The 19,541-nt window shown below is 48.4% G+C and overlaps 1 protein-coding gene across 1 annotated transcript in view; it reads right to left on the bottom strand.

Moving 5' to 3' along the window:
• DROSHA (drosha, ribonuclease type III) overlaps nucleotides 1–19,541 on the bottom strand; it is a 155,264-nt gene that overhangs the window by 65,596 nt on the left and 70,127 nt on the right. The window contains exons 17-19 of the mRNA XM_015408795.1: nucleotides 18,966–19,026; nucleotides 13,898–13,957; nucleotides 4,767–4,866 (exon numbers count right to left, since the gene is read on the bottom strand). Of these exons, the coding sequence (XP_015264281.1) occupies nucleotides 4,767–4,866; nucleotides 13,898–13,957; nucleotides 18,966–19,026 (221 nt within the window). The remainder of the gene's footprint in view (nucleotides 1–4,766; nucleotides 4,867–13,897; nucleotides 13,958–18,965; nucleotides 19,027–19,541) is intronic.

Below are 19,541 nucleotides of genomic sequence, written 5' to 3'. Positions count from 1 at the left end.
CTTCCACAGCCTGCAGTTCAGCGTCTTAACCACTTGAGCCACCGCAGCTCCTTTTGGGTAGTGAAGGGCAGGGTATAAATACAATCTCCTCCTCCTCCTCCGGGCAGGCAACCCTGACTGCAACAGATATCCGTCTGGCCTCAGCCAGGGCTTTCTCAGTCTTGGCCCCATCCTGGTGGAAATCTCTGCTGAACGACATCCGTGCCCTGCCTGATCTATTAAAGTTCTGCAAGGCACGCAAGGCAGAGATGTTCCGCCAGGCCTTCGGTTGAGGCCAGCGACGGTTCCCTTACATCTGCCCGGCAGTGTTCCCTCTAAGCTGAGTTAGTGTGAGCTAGCTCACAGTTTTTTAGCCTGCGGCTCACACATTTTTGTCTCAGCTCAGGAAGGATGGCAGAAGGAGAAGAAGGAGAAGCAGAAGAAGCAGAAGCAGAAGAAGAAGCAGAAGAAGCAGAAGAAGAAGCAGAAGCAGAAGAAGCAGAAGAAGAAGCAGCAGCAGCAGCAGCAGCAGAAGAAGAAGAAGAAGAAGAGGAGGAGGAGGAGGAGGAGACTGGATTTATACCCTGCCCTTCACTTGGAGTCTCAGAGCGGCTTACAAACTCCTCTCCCTTCCCCTCCCCACAACAGACACCCTGTGAGGTGGGTGGGGCTGAGAGAACTCTGACAGAAACTGCTCTTTTTCAAGGACAGCTGTGCCAGAGCTTGTGACTGACCCAAGGTCACATCAGCAGGTGCAAGTGGAGGAGTGGGGAATCAAACCCGGTTCTCCCAGATTAGAGTCCGCGCCCTTAACCACTACGCCAAACTGTAGCAAACTCATTGATGCAGTAGCCAAATCGCTCGCTCACAACTTTAATGCCAGTAGCTCACAAGGTAGAATTTTTGCTCACAAGACTCCACAGCTTAGAGGGAGCATTGCTGCCCGGCACCCTACCCTCCCCTCCGTGAAAATTTGAATGTTAGATATGCCATCTTGTTTAAAGTGTTTAAGTATTCATGCTGAATCTTTTAATATTGAATTTTGAAGTTTTAACTGGTTTTAAAATTGTACTGGATTTTATGTTGTTGTAAGCCGCCCTGGGAGCTGCGGTGGCTCAAGTGGTTAAGACGCTGAACTGCAGGCTGTGGAAGGTCGGTAGTTCAGCAGTCCGAGACCAGAGTGTGCCACATGACGGAGTGAGCTCCCGTCTCTAGTTCCAGCTCCTGCCAACCTAGCAGTTCGAAAGCAAGAAATTGCAAGTAGATATATAGGGACCACTTCGGTGGGAAGGGAACAGCGTTCCGTGCGCCTCGGTGTTTAGTCATGCCGGCCACATGACCGCGGAAACATCTTCGGACAGCGCTGCCTCTTCGGCTTTGAAACGGAGACGAGCACCGCAACCCTAGAGTCGGACTCGACTGGCTTTTGAGCAAGGGAACCTTTACCTTTACCTTTTAAAGCCGCCCTGAGCCCTGTGTAAGCAGGGAAGGGTGGTTGAGAAATTGAATGAAATAAAATAGATAAATAAATAAATAAATCTGCTCTCCAATTTTCCATCAATTTTCCACCCAGTCTCTGCGGAGGGTGTGGACACAGGATGGGGAGTCTGATCACAGACTTTAAAGAGATGTTCCTGTTAAGTATAGGGTTGCCAACGTCTGGGTGGCACTTGGGAGATATCCCATGTCCCATTATCTCCAGACGACCGAGATCAGTTCCCCTGGACAAAATGGCTGCTTTGGAGGCTGGACTCTATGGCATTACACCCCACCACGGTCCCTCCCCCTCCACAAACCCCACCCTCCTCAGGCCCCACCTTCAAAATCTCTGGGTATTTCCCAACCCACAACAGGCAACCCTACGGAAGTACCGGAACTGAGATCCAAGCACTTCGTGGTTCTCTAAGGGCTAGAACACAGAAGGTCATACTTCTGGGATCAGAGACGTGACCGAGCTACTTAAGAGAGAATCGAAGAGCTCTGAGAACATCGAACTTGGCTCATCCAGGTGGGATTTGATCTGATAACCAGGCCAAGGAAATGGGGGCCCAAATCTGACTGGAAAATCTGATCTAACTGGATTAAACAATCATCCGTACTCGGGGGGGGGGGCTGTACACTCCCCCCCCTTCAGATCCCACCCAGCCACGGTTGCCTGGTAAGTTTTCATTAACTCTCCCTGACCAACAGGTTGGCAGGCAGAGATTTAACAATCTCTTAAAATGGAGATAACGGTGATTAAAAACTCTCGCCTGTATCACGAATAAAATTATATAGGATAAGAACTGCAGAAATGAGGAGAGGAAATTGGATTTATACCCCGCCCTTCACTACCCAAAGGAGTCGCAGAGTGGCTTACAATCTCTTTCCCTTCCCCTCCCCACAACAGACACCCTGTGAGGTAGGTGGGGCTGAGAGAGCTCTTCAAGGAACTGCTCTTGAGAGAACAGCTCTGAGAGAACTTATGACTGACCCAAGGTCACCCGGCTGGCTTCATGTGGAGGAATGGGAAATCAAAACCAGTTCTCCCAGATTAGAGTCAGCACTCTTAACCACTACACCAAACTGGTGGTGAAAGAATCAATTCTATAAGGTATGATGAGACTGACAAAAATACAGAAGGAATAGGAACCGATTTAACAGTGTTGCCTGTCATATAAAGCAGAAAAATGACCACTTTTGTTACAGGCAACTGGTAAAAGGAGATTTTTTTTTAAGGATGGTAAATGTACTTTTCCATTTGAGCCATGTACTCATTTACAAAACCTGGCCTTCAGTTGTAGCCATTGAACAGAGAGCTTCCGTGAGCTTTCTCTGACGCTTGACATATTCATCGCTGTCACCAGTAGGGCAGTTGTGCTATCGTTGAAAATATATTATGGCAGTTTCAACCTTCTCAGTTTAGAACAGATCTCTGGATAAAAACTGCAAGGTTTTATACATTATCTTTAACCCCACTATTTACTGTTATTAGTCTATGATACAAGTAGATTATTTGTGTAGAAAATTCTATGACCGGCTTTCAACAGAATTTCCCACAGTGAACTGCATAAAACAGGATAAAGCAATACAGTCAACAATACGATTTTAAGAAGAATAAAATCCCAACGCATCCAAGCATCCAAGGCCTTCCTAAAAACAAAGAGACGACCCACCAACCATGAGCAAATCTTTGCTTGCAGAATGGAAGTTTTCTATTTCTCCCCTCCAATTTCAGCCCATTGTGCCCCACCACAAACATCGTCCCTGGGTTTGGGGGGTGGGGGGGCTGCAGTGGGAGGCAGAAGCAAGCAAAAGTTGCCCTACACACACACACACCAGTGGCCCTTCCACCAGCAGGAGACAGACTATGGATTCAAGTCAGGGAAGATCCTGAATCCCACAGTTCTCACCAGGCAATAGATTCCATGAACTTGGGCCCATGATACCATTCCTGAGACAGAGTGACCAGAACAGTACAGAGCATCCCCAGTGCAGTCATAACACAGAACTAAACAAGGGCATCAAGAAACCAGACATTTTATTTTCAGTCTCTTCTAAATAACCCCTAGCACGAAATCTGTCTTTCGTACTACTCCAGCACACAGAGTTGATATTTTCATTGAACTATCCACCACAACGCCTGTATCTTTTTCCCCCCTGGTCAGTCACCCCCAGTTTGGTGTATATTTAAAACCATTTTTTTAAAAACCACAACTTACATTGAATCTTATTTGCCGCATTGTCACCTGCTCACCCACCCTCCCTAAGCTCCTCGCAACCCACTGGTCTTTATCACCCTAAATGATTTGGTATGATCTGCAAGCAGGGTCGCTTCACTGCTCAGACCCAATTTGAGATGATTTATTAACAGATTAAACGGTCCTAAATTTAGACACCCTCTGACCTGAATAGTCTAGGCTAGCCTGATCTTGTCAGACATCAGAGGCTTAGTATGGTCAGCCCTGGTTAGTACTTGAATGGGAGATCACCAAGGAAGTCCTAGGGTTGCTACGCAGAGTTAGCCCTGGTTAGTACTTGGGTGGAGAGCCAGTGTGGTTGAGTCGTTCAGAGCAACAGACTCTAATCTGGAGAACCAGGTTTGATTCCGCAGTCCTCCACATGAAGCCGGCTGGATGACCTTGGGTCAGTCACAGCTCTCTCAGCTCCCAAAATAAGTCTAGTTCACCACTTTAGAGGTGCATGAAGCTTAAGGGCAAGAACTTGAGGCTTCCAGACAATCTTGGGATCTCACGGCTATACTACACACCACCTCTGAATGTCTCTCGCCTTGAAAACCCTATGGGGTCACCATAAGTTGGCTGCAACTTGATGGCAAAAAAAGGCAAAACAAATAAACAAACCCACTGGGAGACCCTACTGCTTACTTACTTCCGTTGTTAGAACTCTTCATTTACTTTTCCTTCCTGGTTTTCTACAATTTAACCCATCCTCTCATGCCATGACTTCTTCAGAAGCTTTTAGAGAGGCACGATCATTGCCTTTTAAAAGTCCAGTTACATAATGTCTAAAAGATCACACTCAACTACATGCTCAGAAGGTTGATGAGGCATGGCTTCTCTTTGCAGAAGCCGTGCTGATTCTTCCTTGGTAGGGCTTGTTCTTCTACATGCTTTATCTTTAAATAACTGAGAAAACCCAGAACGTCTGTTGACCGTGAGAAACCTGCTGCCTTTCCATAATGAATATACCATGAACCGTTCAGCCTCAATGGCAACCAACTTGTCACAAAGCCAGAATGTCTACTTGCTAATTCAAAGAGTTAATATATAAAGAATTGTACCTACCTTAGCCAGCATGGCAAGATGCTGGTTCTGAACAATGGCAGTGCGGTATGTTGCTAATCCTCCTTCCTCTAAGCTTGGAAATAGGTAGTACAAATGGACACTGAAAACAAATAATGAAACCACATTGTAACCTGCAAAAGCTCTCAACAGCGGATACCTCTACGAGGCATTTTCACCAACTAGATGAGTCTCCAGATTTTTCTGATGTACAATATTGACCTCTGCTCAGTGATACAACAGCCTATCCAGACCTCATACGGGAGCCCCTTTTAACATGGCATTGTGCCCCACACCTCTGGTAACTTTTGGATGCAGGAGTGACACAAGTGAGATAAATTACATAGTTCCTTCATACATGATGGGTAATCCTGGGTGACCCTTGTAAGGGAAGAAGCTATTTATCTGGTCCCCACCCATGTGCATCATGTAGCCAAACTTTCCTGGAGCAGTCTGGGGAGAAGTCATGTAGAAGTGGCTCTCACACAGCTGCAGTAACTTATAAACTTGCATAAGAGCTTTCATTTTGAGAAGTTTCATGAGCAGGAACTAGGGTTGCCAAGTGTAACTTACCTCCTCAGCGGGGGACTCCCGGGTGGATCCCGGCGCGCATGCGCGCGCCACATGCACATCACCAGGAAGTGACGTTATGATGCCGGGCATGCTGGGGGCGGGGCCATGACCATCCGAGGGGAAACCATAGAGTTTCCCCTCGGATGGTCGTGGCCCCGCCCCTAGTGTGCCCGGCATCATAATGTCACTTCCTGGTGACATGCACGCCGGGGTGGGGTTCCCCCCCGGGGCCCGATCCACCAGCGGCGGGAACGGGCCTCTGGGGCGGGGGGTTCCCCGCCCCCCGGGGGGAATTGGCAGCCCTAGCAGGAACCTTTCTAATGCTGTAGACTAAACAAAAGTTTGATATCAAGCAGCCTGGGCTAAATATCTGTTGGTACCAAACCAGTAAGAGGTCATATTGAGGAACTGGTTCCTTAATTTGTTGCATTCGCACCTCTAAACTCCTCCAATGAACCTGGAGAAGTAGTTTAGCTTTCCAAGAACGCTGTGAGGCAGGTGCAGCGAAGGGATCTTGCCAAGCCCAATGCAGCCCTCCACGTCTTGAGAAAGAGGGAGAGTTAAAATAAGTGGTCCAATAAAGCTTCTGACTCAGTTAACTCATATATTATTCGCTGGAAAAGGCCTTGGGCATTTTAAGCACTTGAATTTTCCAAAGTCCTTAATTCTCTAACAAGGGTACAGCTGAGTATAATGGAAGCAGAAAACTCTGAAGAAGCGAATTAATGTAACCCGACAGATTCACAGCCATATGCTAACTGTACTTACTTGGAACTGAGTCTCCCCAAACTCACAGTGCAAACCTACGGAGGCTTGCTCAGAAACAGGACCCAGAGAGTTCAGTGGGACTCACTCCCAATATAAGTGCGCAGAGAATTACAGCCATAACTGACGCTTCCTTCTAAGTATCCTTGCGTAGGAATCTAGCTGTTAGTCTGTCAGAGGTGTTCAGCTCAATTCACACAAAACGGCATCAGGAAGGCGACGCGTTTGCGGTTGTCAATTTTCGAGCCACAAAGAGATTGCCCATAAAAAAAGAATCCACTGTGGGAAGTTTACTGTACATATAAACACAACGAGAGCTTATTTCTGAGCATCAAATAAATCTGCCACCCTTCAGCACCTATCAATTTTAAGGGGTAAAAGCCCACATACACATTTTAATACAAAACAATACAAGGAGCTGTGCATCCAAAATAGAGATAGGAAGGCAAAAGTACACACGGATGCTATTTTTCTTTTCTTTATCTGTGACATCGCAACACTTTTAGAGCCTGGCTTCGAATGAACCAGCTACTTTTCCCATTACGAGTGGACACACCTGAGATTTGGAAATGGGTTGCAAATCTGCCATCCAGTTTTCCTTTTTCTTTTTTTTAAATACTGCCTTCTAGCACAAATGACTCTTATCAAGAAAATGGCTGCTGTTTGCACTAGGCTATAAAAAAGTCAATTTTATGCTATTTTTGCAGTGTTCTCCCCCAATATTTTTATAGACCCGTCTGCAAAAGGAAAAATTGGAGCAATTTTCCATTAACTGGGAATATTTTAGTGATTTATTTTTTTTAAAATTGCTGAGACACAAACTTGGCTGTGTAATTACCCAAAGAAAGGTAGAACGCCTGGCGTACCTTGTCAGATTTAATGACTAATAACCCCGTACGTGGGGGGGGGGGTATTCAAGTGTACTCGCAATCACACTCCTTGCTTGAGATTATAGGCCGAATGCACAAGGAACTCGGTGACAAGAAGATGACACGTTCTAAAATGATGTATTCTTTTTATTTGCTGGATATAAACTTTGAAACGTTTGGTCCCATACTCTCAGCCATTTCCTAGGGCAGTTATGAGCAACTTTAAATTACATCTGATGGGACGGAGACATCAGCTTTTAATCTTGCCGTATTACACTTTTAAGGCCTCTTAGTGGTGCGGAACTCCCTAAGTATACAAGGACACGAAACTTCTCAAGCTGTGGCTAGGCCGGACTGCAAGCAGAGATCGTCCCGTGCGTACGCTCTTTCTTTTAAACCCCAAGTAGAACTCAGTACGGCAGAAACTCATGAACTGCCTCCCCTGACCAATGAACAGATTCTGTGAGTTGTGCAGTTAACTGGGGCGGGAAGGGAAAGGCTTGGGCCTCGAAGTTATGGAGGAAGCACATCTGCCACTGGAGAGGTACCCCACACATTCCTTTACCTCCTCCACCCTTAGTGCTGTCTGTTACAAACAAGGTGTCATGGCTGTCACAGTGTCATCTACTCAGCCCAGTAATCGATGGGCTGAGACAACGGAAAGGAAGCAAGAAGAGGGGTTCACAGATTGTGGCTGGGTTCGATACCCAACCATTGTTTCTCACTAGAAGAAGAAGAGTAGGTTTTTATACCCTGCTTTTCTCTACTTTAAGGACTCTCAAAGCAGCTTACAATCAGGGCCGGCCCATTGTTGTTAAATTTTAGACCGTCGCCTAGGGCGACAGCTCAACGAGGGCGCCATTCTGGCCGGCCTCGTCTCCTCCTCGCCCTGCACAGGAAGCCTCCCTTGCCGTCTTATTGCTCCGTCCCCGGCAAAAGACTCCCCTCTTTGCAGCCCCCCAGACAGAGAGAGAAGGAGGTGGGGGGGGACAGCCCGGGATGACGGGAAAGTGCCGCTCGCCCTCTGCCGCCCCCGCGGTCTCTTTGGAGCTCTTTGGAGCTCCTTTTGCAGCCTGGCACAGGCCCCCTCCCCCTCCCCTCAAGCGATCCCGCCCCCCCCCCACATGCATTTGTAGCTCACCCCCTTGGCCCGCCCGCTGAGGCTCCGGCGTCTGCCCCCAGCCTGTACCGCACTGGGGGGGGGCACCAGAATGTATCCTCACCTAGTGGGCGAAAAAACCTGGGGCCATCACTGCTTACAATCACCTCCTCTTCCTCTCCCCACAACAGACACCCTGTGAGGTAGGTCGGGCTGAGAGAGCTCAGAGAGAACTGTGACTGGCCCAAGGTCACCCATCTGGCTTCATGTGGAGGAGTGGGGAATCAAACTCGGTTCTCCAGATCGGAGTCCGCTGCTCTTAACCACTTTGGTGGCTTTGCTAGGCATCTGTAAATTCTGATCTTACCTAGTCCCCCTAAGAATAGAATAAATGGACCTTGTCATGATCACACGGTTCTTTAAACCTGAAGTTTGTTTTCTGTAAACTTGACAAGAGTTTCGGTTTATCGTGGTGTGCGTGCCATCTGGCCCGGATTTACTAGCAAGGAGTGAAGAGACGTCCTCGGAACTGGCATGCAGGCAAGCAGTTTTGGGGACGGGCGAGCTGCGAGGGCCCACAAATTCAAGAGAAGCTTCACAACCAGTCGCCTGAGAAACTGTTAGCAGGAACAGCGGCCCTGAACACACGTAGCCCCCTTAAACAGAATCAGACCCTTGGGCCTATCAAAGTCACTACTGTCTATTCTGACAGGAAGCGGCTCTCCTGGGTCTCAAAAAAGTCTTTCATCCTTTGAATGGGAGAGGCTGGGGACTGAACTGGAGACTTTGTGCATGCAAAGCGGATGCTCTACCACTGAGCCATGGCCTGACTGACCCTTCTTGAAGAAAACCTCCCTCTGCTTTGTACCACGTTAAAAGCCCAGCTGATGCTAGCCGCTTATCCCTCACTGCCGGAAATACTCCAGCAAAGAGAAGAAGAAGAAGAAGAAGAAGGAGAAGGAGAAGGAGAAGGAGAAGGAGAAGGAGAAGGGGAGGAGGAGGAGGAGGAGAAGACTGGATTTATACCCTGCCCTTTACTCAGAGTCTCAGAGCAGCTTACAAACTCCTTTCCCTTCCCCTCCCCACAACAGACACCCTGTGAGGTAAAAGAAGGAGAAGAAGAGATTGGATTTATACCCCGCCCTTCACTACCCAAAGGTGTCTCAAAGTGGCTTACAAACTCCTTTCCCTTCCCCTCCCCACAACAGACACCCTGTGAGGTGGGTGGGGCTGAGAGAACTCTGACACAAACTGCTCTTTTTTCAAGGACAGCTGTGCCAGAGCTTGTGACTGACCCAAGGTCACATCAGCAGGTGCAAGTGGAGGAGTGGGGAATCAAACCCGGTTCTCCCAGATTAGAGTCCGCACACTTAACCACTATACCAAAGGGAAAGGAGATGTGTCAATTAGGCAGACAGAATGCAGGAATCCCAAAACAGCCTTGAGTATATTATGTTCGGGCAGGCCCTTGTAATCTCTCTACAAGAAGAACATTAGGGTTGTATACCCCACTTTTCTCTACCTTAAGGAGTGTCAAAGTGGCTTGCAGTCGCCTTCGCTTCCTCTCCCCACTACAGGGACCTTTTGAGGCAAGTGGATCTGAGAGAGTTCTGAGAGAACTGGGACTAGCCCAAGGTCGCCCAGCAGGCTTTGTATGGAGGAAGAGTTAGGAATCAAACTTGGTTCTCCAGAGCAGAGACTGCCGCTCTTAACCACTACACCATGCTGTCTTCCAGCTTAAGTTCCACATGAGTGGGATATGAACGTGGTAATGTGATGTTAACACATTTTGAAGTAGGACCTGTTTCTGGGGGGGAGGGGGATGGAGAAAGAAGGCTGCCTTTGGTTCTCATTCTGCCCTGGGATATATTCTGGATACAAAGCTGGGCGTGATAGCCGCCCACATCCATGCGGACATTGTTGCAACCAGCAAGAAAAAGCCTTCTGGTATGTGAAGTCCTATATAAAGCATGGGCTCAGGTAAGAGTGAAGGAACCACTCTTGTATCTGGAAGCCAGTTTGGTGTCGTGGTTAAGTGCGCAGACTCTAATCTGGGAGAACCGGGTTTGATTCCCCACTCCTCCACTTGCACCTTGCTGGATGACCTTGGGCAGGCCATAGTTCTGATAAGAGCCGTTCTCGAAAAAGAGCAGTTTCTGTGAAGAGCTCTCTCAGCCCCACCTACCTCCCAGGGTGTCTGTTGTGGGGAGGGGAAGGGAAAGGAGTTTGTAAGGCGCTCTGAGACACCTTTGGGTAGTGAAGGGCGGGGTATAAATCCAATATCTTCTTCTTCTCTTCTGGAGGTGTGGAGTAATGACCACCCTGGGACAGACCTTCTTGCTTCCCCGACAAAATCGGTGAACTCGGGAATGGGCTCCCAGCTTTGGGCTGGGAAATACCTGGAGATTTGGGGGGCAGAGCCTGGGGAGGGCAGGATTTGGGGAGGGGAGGGGCCTCAGCAGGGTATAATGCCAAAGTGTCCACCTTCCAAAGCAGCCATTTTCTCCAGGGGAACTGATCTTGGTCATCTGGAGACCACTTGTAATAGCGACAGATATCCAGGTGCCATCTGAAGGCTGGCGACCCTAGGAATGGGTCTTAGGTGTTTTACTCCTCATTCCCTTCCAAGTTTGATCAGAAACAGGGGTTGAGGATGCTGCTTTATTGGAGGACACGCCCTTCACTGACCTTGCAATATAAAAACCTGTTGATAACGCAATCAAGGATCGCCTCTCCCCTGGTAGGTCCCGTGACCATCTGCTCCATAGCACAGTCATTCAGAGTGTCTAGAAACGCAATCTCTTTTTCTCGACTAGAACACATATTGACCCAATCAATGTGAGGGTAGTTAAAATCACCTATTACGACACAGTGTTTTTGTCCAGCTGCTATCTTTAATTCATTCATCATTTTATAATCCTCCTCTATCTTTTGATCTGGTGGGCGATAACAAACTCCCAGTGTTAAGTTTCCCTTTGGACTCCCTATTTCAACCCATAGAACTTCTAGAAGCGAATCCAATTCTCTTAGCCACTCAATCTTTCTGTACCTCTCTCAACTAAACTCCATGTCACAGACATTCAGGACACCACCCAAAAAAACAACAACAACAACCCAACAACAACTGTAATGTTAGATTCAGAGGGAGGAAGTTGACAAAGAGAACTTTTCCTCCCTCTCCTAAAATACTAGAACTCTAGGGCATCCAATGAAGCTGATGAGCAGTAGATTCAAAACGGACAAAAGAAAATACTTGTTTACACAGAGAGCAATTAAAATGGTGGATGTAATGATGGCCACAGGAATAAACAGCTCTAGAAGGGAATTAGACAGGTTCATGGAGGATAGGACTATCAGCAGCTACTAGCGATGGTGACTGAGGGGAACCTCCACATTCAGTGGCACTAAACTTCTGAATCTCAGAGCCAGGAGGCAACATCAGGGGAAGGCCTCAGACTATTGGTCTGATCAAGCAGGGCTCTTCTTATGTTTTTATGCAGGCCTCAGCCTCTGTGCCCTGTTGTTGGCCCTCCAGAGGAACTGGTTGGCCACCGTGTGAGACAGGATGCTGGACTAGACGGACTGATTCCGCTGGGCTCTTCTGATGTCTTTATGTTATTAGCAGCAAGTAGCTATCTTCACAACCATTCTGCCGAAATTTCAACCAAAGGAAGCCAAGGTTTAGACTTGCACTGGCGTACAGTCTGGGTCGTAATCACTACCTCACTGAGATGCAGAGTTCAAAATGCTTGGCAGAGCAAAAGCCCCAGGCAAATTACTGCAAGCCAGACCACAAAAAGAACTATAATCAATTCACTTTTTTAAAGTGTGGTTTTTACATTCAATGGTGGACTCATTTGACCTTAGGTCTCAAATCAGGTCACATTAAGTTATTATTATTACTATTACTTGTAGTAGTAAGTAGTAGCAGTAGTGTTTCTGCTGCTATATTTAAATATTACTATATATTTTAGATTCTACTTTATTTTTAAATTTGAGGTTAACCCTATACATTTTCTTAACCCCATCATAAAATGTTCATATTTTCCTTCTACGTAATCACCACCACGAAGAATTTTGCCATGGTTAAAGTAATCCTCAGACCCTCATCCTCTAATCAAAGTGGCACCATCTTAGTTCTATCAACAGATAATTAAATTCCTCAGGACTGGGTCTAACGATTTCACACATGAAGCGCATGAACACCTGAGGTTTGCCTTAAACTGAACCAAGATCATACGATCCACACTGTTTCAGGCTCTCTCCATCCACACCTGCAACACCTGTCCTGGAATATGATCTTAAGAACATAAGAGAAGCTAATGTTAGATCAAACCAATGGCCCATCCAGTCCAACACTCTGTCACACAGTGGCCAAAAGTAGCAGATGCCATCAGGAGGTCCAGCAGTGGGGCCAGGACACTAGAAGCCCTCCCACTGTTGCCCCCCCCCCAACAACCAAGAATACAGTGCACCCCTTGCCCCAGACTGAGAGTTCCTATCTATTGTTGTTGTTCAGTCGCACAGTCGAGTCCGATTCTTCGCGACCCCATGGACCTATCTATACCTTGTGGCTAATAGCCACTGATGCTATTAGACTGAGAGTTCCTATCTATACCTTGTGGCTAATAGCCACTGATGGATTTCTGCTCCATGTGCTTATCTAATTCCCTCTTGAAGCCGTCCATGCTTGTAGCCGCCGCCACCTCCTGTGGCAGTGAATCCCATGTGTTTATCACTCTTTGGGTGAAGAAGGACTTCCTTTTATCTGTTCTAACCCGACTGCTCAGCAATTTCATTAAGTGCCCACGAGTTCTTGTATTGTGAGAAAGGGAGAAAAGTCCTTCTTTCTCGACCTGCTCTGTCCCATGCATAATCTTATAAACCTCGATTGTGTCACCCCTCAGCCGTTGTTTCCCCAAGCTAAACAGCCCCATCACACAGTACCCTGTCAGAATGGCCGAAGACAGCCCATCCATTCTGGCTAGAAAAAATGCTCGGCTATAGGCTGGAATTGCTAGAAATTTCTCATAGGCTGACAAGGGAAGTGCAGGGCCAGAGTACCCCCTTCTTTAACACAGGAAAGGAACCAATATGCCTGACCGAGGCTGCGATCACACACCCTAAATCAGGGGTGTCAAACATGCGGCCCAAGGGCCGGATCAGGCCCCCCCCGGAGGGCTTCCGTCAGGCCCACAGTGGAACTGGCCATCTCCTGCTTCCAGTTCTGCTGCTGCTGCTGCTGCTACATCGTAGCTTGCTTCGCCAGACTCTCTCAATCGCTCAGCCATTTCGTGTTTTAACCTGGGTCCTAGACTCAGAACTCTGAGCATGAGATTTCTGTGGTCAATGTCAATAAATCAAAAGTCGGTTTGCAGCTTACAGAGCTAATGTTTTCAGCATGTTTTTATTTTAAGTAAAAAAAACACCCTTTGTGTTCGTGTCCTTTATAAAGTTTATATCTCCGCTACCTGGCATTACATTTTATGACACACATGGCCCCGGTCCAACAAGGTCTCATTTATGTCAGATCCGGCCCTCATAACAAATGAGTTCGACACCCCTGCCCTAAATAATCCATTTTCAGTGCACTTTCCAACTGGATTTTACTGTGTGAACTGGCAAAAACCCAATTTGAAAGTGCATTGGAAGTGCATTGGAAGTGGATTATTTAGGGGGGGTGATTGCTGCCAAAGACATTTGATGAAGGAAAAAGACACAGTCATCTGAGAGCCCTAAATGGATGTTTTAAGAAAAGAAGAAGGAAAGCATTTTAGGTGTGAACTTTCTACAGCAGGATGCCTGTTAGGCATGAATGCAATACGTACCTAGTCAAAAATTCAACCACGGCATCTCCCAAAAATTCTAAACGCTCGTTGTGATTAATCCTGGAAGAAGAAGAAAATTGCTATGAGTGGTTGTTCTATATATGTTAGGAAAAGGAAGAATCAGTCAGTTCTTGGGTCAGTACACAGAAAGAGCCACATTCTTGCCTCTTCTTTTTTTTAACACCATGTTCTCCAATGTTTTTGCATTTTATTTTATTTTTGCTCTCAAGCCACAGCTGACTTACGGAGACAAGGCAAGGGACGTTCGGAGGAGGTTTGCCGTTGCCTGCCTCTGCATCACGCTGAACTGCAGGCTGTGGAAGGTCGGTAGTTCAGCAGTTCGAGACCCGGGTGCCGCATGACGGAGTGAGCTCCCGTCTCTAGTTCCAGCTCCTGCCAACCTAGCAGTTCGAAAGCAAGAAATTGCAAGTAGATAAATAGGTACCACTTCAGTGGGAAGGTAACAGCGTTCCGTGCGCCTCGGTGTTTAGTCATGCCGGCCACATGACCACGGAAACATCTTCGGACAGCGCTGGCTCTTCGGCTTTGAAATGGAGATGAGCACCGCAATCCTAGAGTCGGATTCGACTGGCTTTCGAGCAAGGTACCTTTACCTTCCTCTCCATTTGCAGCGTTTCCTCCTTGTGGCCGCTGTCCTGCTGGTCTTCCCCGTTGCCCGCACCACGGGTCCTCCAAGCGGGCATTCCTCGGACTCCCGGGTTAAGTCCAGGCTCTGAGGACGGGGGTGGGCCCGCTCCTGGACAAAAGCAGCCAGCTCAGCCTAGCACAGCTGGAAGGCTGAATTTCGCTGCCACCGACGGATACGGGGAAGGGAGTTTCACACCACCAAAATACACCAGGGGGACAACACAACGTCCTTTCAATTTAAACTGGCAGAAAGCAATCCAGTGATTGGCTCGGGCCCAGGGATCAATTACCGACACCCCCGTATCCCTTTCCTGGCACTGTCTCAAAAGACAGTCAAGGCTTCCAGACCTGCAGGTGTGCACGGCTCTTACACGTCTCGCTGGCGGTGAACTGGCACTGAAAGGGGGGGGGGGATGTCTTGGCTGGCAAGCCGCTTCAACTGCAATCAGTTTATGAAGGGTTTCAAATAAAAAAACACCTCCCAATAAATACGGGTAGACACTGAGAACCACTCAGGAACATTGTCTGAGAAGGAACGGGAGCTATTTTGCAAAGGCCCACTCTTGGCGACAGTCAAGATTAAGGAAGATGAGCATTTATGGATGGGATTTAAGTACATGCACTCTTGTCTTCAGACGTGCTTCATAACGGGTTGTCGGATCCCACCAGCTTTTCCAGGGGTGAACAGGGGAGGAATGGGTCCACCATTAAGACTCTGCTGGGGGATCACGGGAAGTCCCATAGACAAAAGCCATGTGGAGCGGGAACTGGCACTAATCGAGTGATAGGACCGGCTGGACCCAACCCAATAGCACAAGCAACATATAATCAAGCACCATCTGAAGGAGGAGAGGAGGAAGAGGAGGAGGAAGAGGAGGAGGAAGAGGAGGAGGAAGAGGAGGAGGAGATTGGATTGATACCCCGCCCTTCACTCGGAGTCTCAGAGCGGCTTACAAACTCCTTTCCCTTCCCCTCCCCGCAACAGACACCCTGTGAGGTAGGTGGGGCTGAGAGAGCTCTTTCGGAGACTGCTCCTAAGAGAACCGCTCTGAGAGAACTTGTGACTGGCCCAAGGTCACACCAGCAGCTGCATGTGGAGGAGTGGGGAGATCAAACCCCAGATTACAGTCCGCGCTCCTAACCACTACACCAAAATGGCGAGGGTGGGTTAGAAACATAGTTGCTCCTGAGGAATCGTGGAAGGACAGGAAAGCCTTCTACCCTCACCCTGCCCTCATTAAATGGTACCACTGAAACCTCCAGGAACCTAACACTTTTTTCTCACAGGGCAGACATATCTGTTTGGGTCCCTAGGACGACCCACACGCTCCGAGAACACACACACAAAATGTTGGGAATACATTCAGGTGGGCAGCCATGCTGGTCTGAAGCATCCGAACCAAGTCTGAGTCCAGTGGCGCCTTTAAGACCAACAAAGTTTTATTCTGGGTGTCAGCTTTCATCTGCATGCATGCATGTATGTTACAGGGCTCTTACTGTAGAAAAAGCCCAGCAGGAACTCATTAGCATAATAGGCCACACCCAACAGCAGAAACTCATTAGCATATTAGGCCACACCCAGACAGCATAGCTCATTAGCACATTAGGCCACACCCCCATGTTACCAGAAGTGTGGTCATCCAGCCACACCCACCTTTCCCTTCTTATTCTGTTGACCTTGTTTGTGGTCAAAACCCAGGACTTTTTTTGTAGCAGGAACTCCTTTGCATGTTAGGCCACACACCCCTAATGTAGCCAATCCTCATGAGTTTCTGCTGTTGGGTGTGGCCTATTATGCTAATGAGTTCCTGCTGGGTGTGGCCAACTTGGGAGCCAGCTGGAACTCCGTTCCTGTGCATTCATTCCTGCCCAAAAACAGCCCAGAAGTGTGCGTGCCCTCGAAAGCGGATACCAAGAATAAATTTCTGTTGGTCTTAATGGGGCCACTGGATTTTAAAAAATGCTGGGAAGTCCTTTTTGCTCAGCCTAATTCCCTTTTCGCTCAGCCTAATTCAGTAAAGGTTGTATGTGCGTGTGTGTGGGGGGGCGTTTCCTCTCTGCCCCCCCCCCGCCCAGTATCTTCCTGCACATAACAAATCCATCCTTTCGCAAAGGAAGGAAGATTCACCAGATGGCTCTACCTACACCGCATAAATGCAAAACAATCTCTCTCTTTGTAGAAGTGCAGAAACAGACAAACCCCAGAAGTATGACTTTCCCAGTCAGATTAATTAAGACCGGGTGGGGAGAGAGGAGAAGAGAATACATAATTGATTTGAATGCATTGTTTCCCCGCCCACCCCCCACTTTCAGGTGTTTTTTTTTTAAACTCCATAGTTTTATGTATAAAAGAACAACAAAACACTGAACTCTACTGTGCTGTAATCACACAACTTCTCCAAACAAACCCCCCCAAAGCAGAACAGAACCACTGAACCCCTAAGGCTCAGACGTCTACGTGAAGCAGCACGAGGAATCTACAAGGAGACGGAGTTGAAGAGTCAGCTCATCCCTGCTGCTTCAAAAATAATTCACTGCGCTGCCTTTCCCGGATTCTAGCAGCCCTCTCAAAGGTGCAGACAGCGATCTTGCAGCAACACAGCACACGCTTTGCATGAAGAAGGTCTCAACCTCTGTCCCTCACACTGCCAGTCAAGATCTCAGCCGCTGGGCCAGGAAAGGTGTTTTCCCGGGACTCTTGAAAGCTTTCGCCAAGTGCCCGCAGGATGATATAGGTGGCCACAAAACGGCTGCCGTGGAGGGGCCAGCGGCAATCAGAAAATGGCTGCCATGGGTTATAGGGGGACAGTCACAAAACTGTGCTCCGCTCCTGTGCGCTCTCGCAGGAAATGACCCGTTTGTAACCGTGGTTTGTATTTTATTTATTTATTTTATTTATTCGAGTATTTCTACCCCGCCCTACCCCGCGAACGGGCTCAGGGATACCAGGGATCTCCCCCAGGGGTACACTGTGACCAATAAACCATGGTTTGTAAATCCTCCGGGGTACGCTGTGACTCAGTTCAGATAGCATGCAAAACCCATGGTTTAATTGAGCAAAACCATGGTCAGTGTGACTGTCTGAATGCCGGCTGCTGCAGTAGCTGTAGTCAACGAGGGTTTGTCAAAGCAAGATCTAAGACCATGGTTTGAAGTTGGTCTAGTGAGCTAAGATGGCCTACGTGTTCGCACGATGAGACCAGCATTTGCAGAGGCAAACCAGGATCTGAGTGATCATCCCCAAGCTAAATCCTGGCTTTCACAAACAAGCCACAGCTAAATCAAACCACAGTTCTGTGTTATGACTGGCTGGAGCCATTCTCTCTACGATACACATTCTCCCCCTCCTTTTTATATTTATTTATTTATTTATAAGTTCAATTTATAGCCCGCTCTCCCCGCAACGAGGGCGCAGGGCGGCTCACAATCAGGCATAAGCCAGTGCATAAAACATATTTAAAAACCATTTAAAACAATTCCTACAATATTACGACATTATTATTATTATTATTATTATTATGTGCTCTCGATGTTCCGAATTGATCTTCCATAAAGATGGCGTATAATGCTGTTATAACCACTCAGTGCCATCTGTTCCGCTTGGTGCTGTCGTTCTTTCTCCCAGGGACAGATGAAGATGGTACAGTAGTGGCGGCTCCTACTCAAACGCCTGGCGGAAGAGCTCCATCTTACAGGCCCTGCGGAATTGTACAAGGTCCCGCAGGGCCCGGGTCTCCTCCGGGAGCTCGTTCCACCAGGTAGGAGCAGCCACCGAGAAGGCTCTGGCCCTGGAAGCAGCCAGCCTGGCCTCCTTGGGACCTGGCATTGCCAGGAGATGTTGCGTCCCCGACCGTAGTGCCCGTGGGGGAACGTATGCCAGCTTTTATTTGTGGTTCAACACTACAACCTCGGAGGTGCTTAATCCAGCTCATTGTTGCTGGATAGAAATCAAATAAATAAATAAATCCACTTCAAACTCTGGTTTAAGATGCTGGTTGAGACAGGACCTGGGGTTAACATTAGCAAAGATGTCATGTTAAACCATGGCTATGTCCGACAAAGGAAGGGGAGGAGAGAATGGGCCTTTCCTGAGATTGGCAAACCATGGTGGACGCCAGAGCCACATGCACACTTACGCATGAGGTGGCCTTATACCAGATCGGGCCCTCGGTCCATCAGAATCAGTACTGTCTACTCAGTGGCTCTCCGGGACCTCAGGCTGAGGTCTTTCACGTCACCTCTTACCTGAACCTTTCAACTGGAGATGCCGGGGACCGAACCTGTGATCTTCTGCATGCCAAGCAGATGCTCTGCCACTGAGCCACGGCCCCTCCCCTGCTTCACCTCTGCTTCTGGGGAGAGGTCCCACAATAGCACCATCAAGCCCCCCCCTCCTTCCCCACTCAAATTATTTGGGTACCTGGAAGGAGCTGGATCATCTTGTCCAAGTCGAGACATTATATTGATCAAGGTGTTTATGCCTGTGAAACACAAACAGTGCAGTATTTAATCAGACAGAGAGAGAAGGAGAAGGAGAGAGAGGGAGAGGGAGAAGGAAAGAGAGGGAGAGGGAGAAGGAGAGAGAGGGAGAGAGGGGGAGAGAGAGGGAGAGGAAGAAGGAGAGAGAGGGAGAAGGAGAGAGGGGGAGAGGGAGAGGGAGAGAGAGGGAGAGAGAGGGAGAGGGAGGGAGAGAGGAGGGAGAGAGAAGGAGATAAAGGGAGAAGGAGAGAGGGGGAGAGGGAGAAGGAGAGAGGGGGGAGAGGGAGAGGGAGGGAGAGGGAGAAGGAGAGAGAGGGAGAGGGAGGGAGAGAGAGGGGGAGAGGGAGAAGGAGAGAGAGGGAGAAGGAGAGAGAGGGAGAGGGAGAAGGAGAGAGAGGGAGAAGGAGAGATGGGGAGAGGGAGGAGAGAGGGAGAGGGAGAAGGAGAGAGAGGGAGAGGGAGAGAGAGGGAGAGAGAGGGAGAGGGAGAAGGAAAGAGAGGGAGAGGGAGAAGGAGA

This window comes from Gekko japonicus, unplaced genomic scaffold (genome assembly GCF_001447785.1).
Source record: "Gekko japonicus isolate JY-2015 unplaced genomic scaffold, Gekko_japonicus_V1.1 scaffold3176, whole genome shotgun sequence".
Taxonomy (NCBI): domain Eukaryota; kingdom Metazoa; phylum Chordata; class Lepidosauria; order Squamata; family Gekkonidae; genus Gekko; species Gekko japonicus.
This window is presented reverse-complemented; position numbering and strand designations above follow the sequence as displayed.